Consider the following 1,709-nt stretch of genomic DNA (forward strand, 5'->3'; position numbering starts at 1 on the left):
ATGAGTCACAGTCGAGTCATAACCTGAGTCACTACAAGTCCTAGAACCTTCAGGCGCATTCCAGCGCCTTCTACAAGGTTCTACTCTATTCTGCGTGTCATTACTAAGCGTTCATGACACTATCCCCTCTCTAGGGCGCAATCTTCCTAGATGCGCGCGAATCCGTCAAGCGCGCCCATACTGATCGACATAGTTGAGCATTTCTGCCCACTCGATCCTCCATCTCTCTATGTTTTGGCCACTCTTGCCATGCATCTTCCTCAGCTCGTTAGCTATCGTGCCCTTGACACGATTCCGGACGTACTCGTCGCTGTCGACGTGTGCGCCTACGATCGGGTGCCTCTTCCTCATGCACGTGCCGAGGTCATGGTACCTGTCGCAGAGCCAACACCTTTTTACCATCGACGTGTTCCCTTCCGCCGCCTTGTCTGCCCTCCTTATCCAGTACTGGTCGCTCGCGACGCGGAGCACAGCTCCTTCTTGCCAGGGTTCTTCATCTCCTGCAACTCCCTCAGTCGCGTGGCGTTGTAGTCGATGACGTTCCCTTCGTGGTCGGTGGCGATGAGGTCCCAGTACTTGTCGGCTTCGGGGTCGTTGGGCCTGACCCCTTCCCAGGGCGCATGGATATACGCCGGGAATTTTTCGTCCCAGTTGACGCTAGGGTACGGTTCGGGCTTGGGCCAGTTGTCGGCGTCGAGCTTCTTCACCGCGTCGTCGCTGTAGGTCACATAGGTGACACCGGCGACCTTCTGCGTCGTCGCGCCGTACTTCTTCGCCTCTTCCTCGTCGCGGAACGGCGACCAACCGAGTGGTGTGCACGTGTCCCATGGCATCGGTTCATTGGTGGATGCGGGCCATCCGGATTCGGATGCGGGGAACGGCTTGTCGTCGTGCCCGTCGTTTGCTCGCGTCGAGCTGACCTCGTCGCGATCCTTTCGTCGTGTAAGTTTCCCTTTTCGCTGCAAAGTTCTGCCTCTGCTTACTTTGCGACGGGGCACCTGCTTCCCTTTCTTCTTCTTCTGCGCTATGGACCATCCGTCACCTTCGTCAGTGTCGGATGTCAGCGTTGGTGTCGTCGCTGGGGTGTTGTAAACTGTCTCACCCTCTTCCTCGGTCTTGACCTCGGTCTTGTCCTTGTCGGTAATCTCGACGATCCGATCGATTTGCATCGTCTTCATCTCGTCGATGTCGTTCTGTATCTGCTTCTTCGCCTGGTCCCAGGCTGTTCCTCGCCAGTCGACCATAATGTCGAGGGCGGCTTGTCCATGTGCAATCGCGTCGTCAAGTCGGCCCTCCTGCTTCGCTATGGTGTAGCGGTTCAAGAGGGTGGTGATAGAGTCTCTGTATATTGCCCAGACCGTATCGATTAGTTTTTGTGCTTCATCGGTACGGACAGAGAACTCTCGGAGTACTGACACGGTCATGTTGCCAGTCTCGTTCGTGGTTGGGGTGGTTGCCGGCATCTTGGATGTCGAGTGAGTGGTGAGTGAGGAGTAAAAGTGTGGTGTGTGCTTGGGGTGTGGGGGTCAGAACGCTCTAGTCGTTGAAAATTTCGAGTTGTTCTACCCCCCTTTTATGCTCCTCAGACATCCTTGTCTGGCTCATTCGTTATCTTCTTGTCATGCCTGACAGTCATCGGCCCGTTCGTTTCTCCGAGTCATGTCGCTAATTTTGTCGTCGTTTCTCGGCTTGACAGTACAGTGCCATAA

The 1,709-nt window shown here is 55.4% G+C and overlaps 1 protein-coding gene across 1 annotated transcript; it reads right to left on the reverse strand.

Annotated features, from left to right (window-relative positions):
* Positions 1-437: 437 nt before the first annotated feature.
* On the reverse strand, positions 438-1,463 carry PUNSTDRAFT_136452 (uncharacterized protein; the record flags this gene model as incomplete). The annotated part of the gene is made up of 3 exons (XM_007386018.1): positions 438-932; positions 984-1,042; positions 1,103-1,463. The coding sequence occupies 3 exons, from the start codon at positions 1,461-1,463 to the stop codon at positions 438-440; spliced, it is 915 nt and encodes a 304-aa protein (XP_007386080.1).
* Between the last annotated feature and the right edge of the window lie 246 nt (positions 1,464-1,709).

Source organism: Punctularia strigosozonata (genome assembly GCF_000264995.1).
Source record: "Punctularia strigosozonata HHB-11173 SS5 unplaced genomic scaffold PUNSTscaffold_10, whole genome shotgun sequence".
In the NCBI taxonomy this organism is placed as follows: Eukaryota; Fungi; Basidiomycota; class Agaricomycetes; order Corticiales; family Punctulariaceae; genus Punctularia; species Punctularia strigosozonata.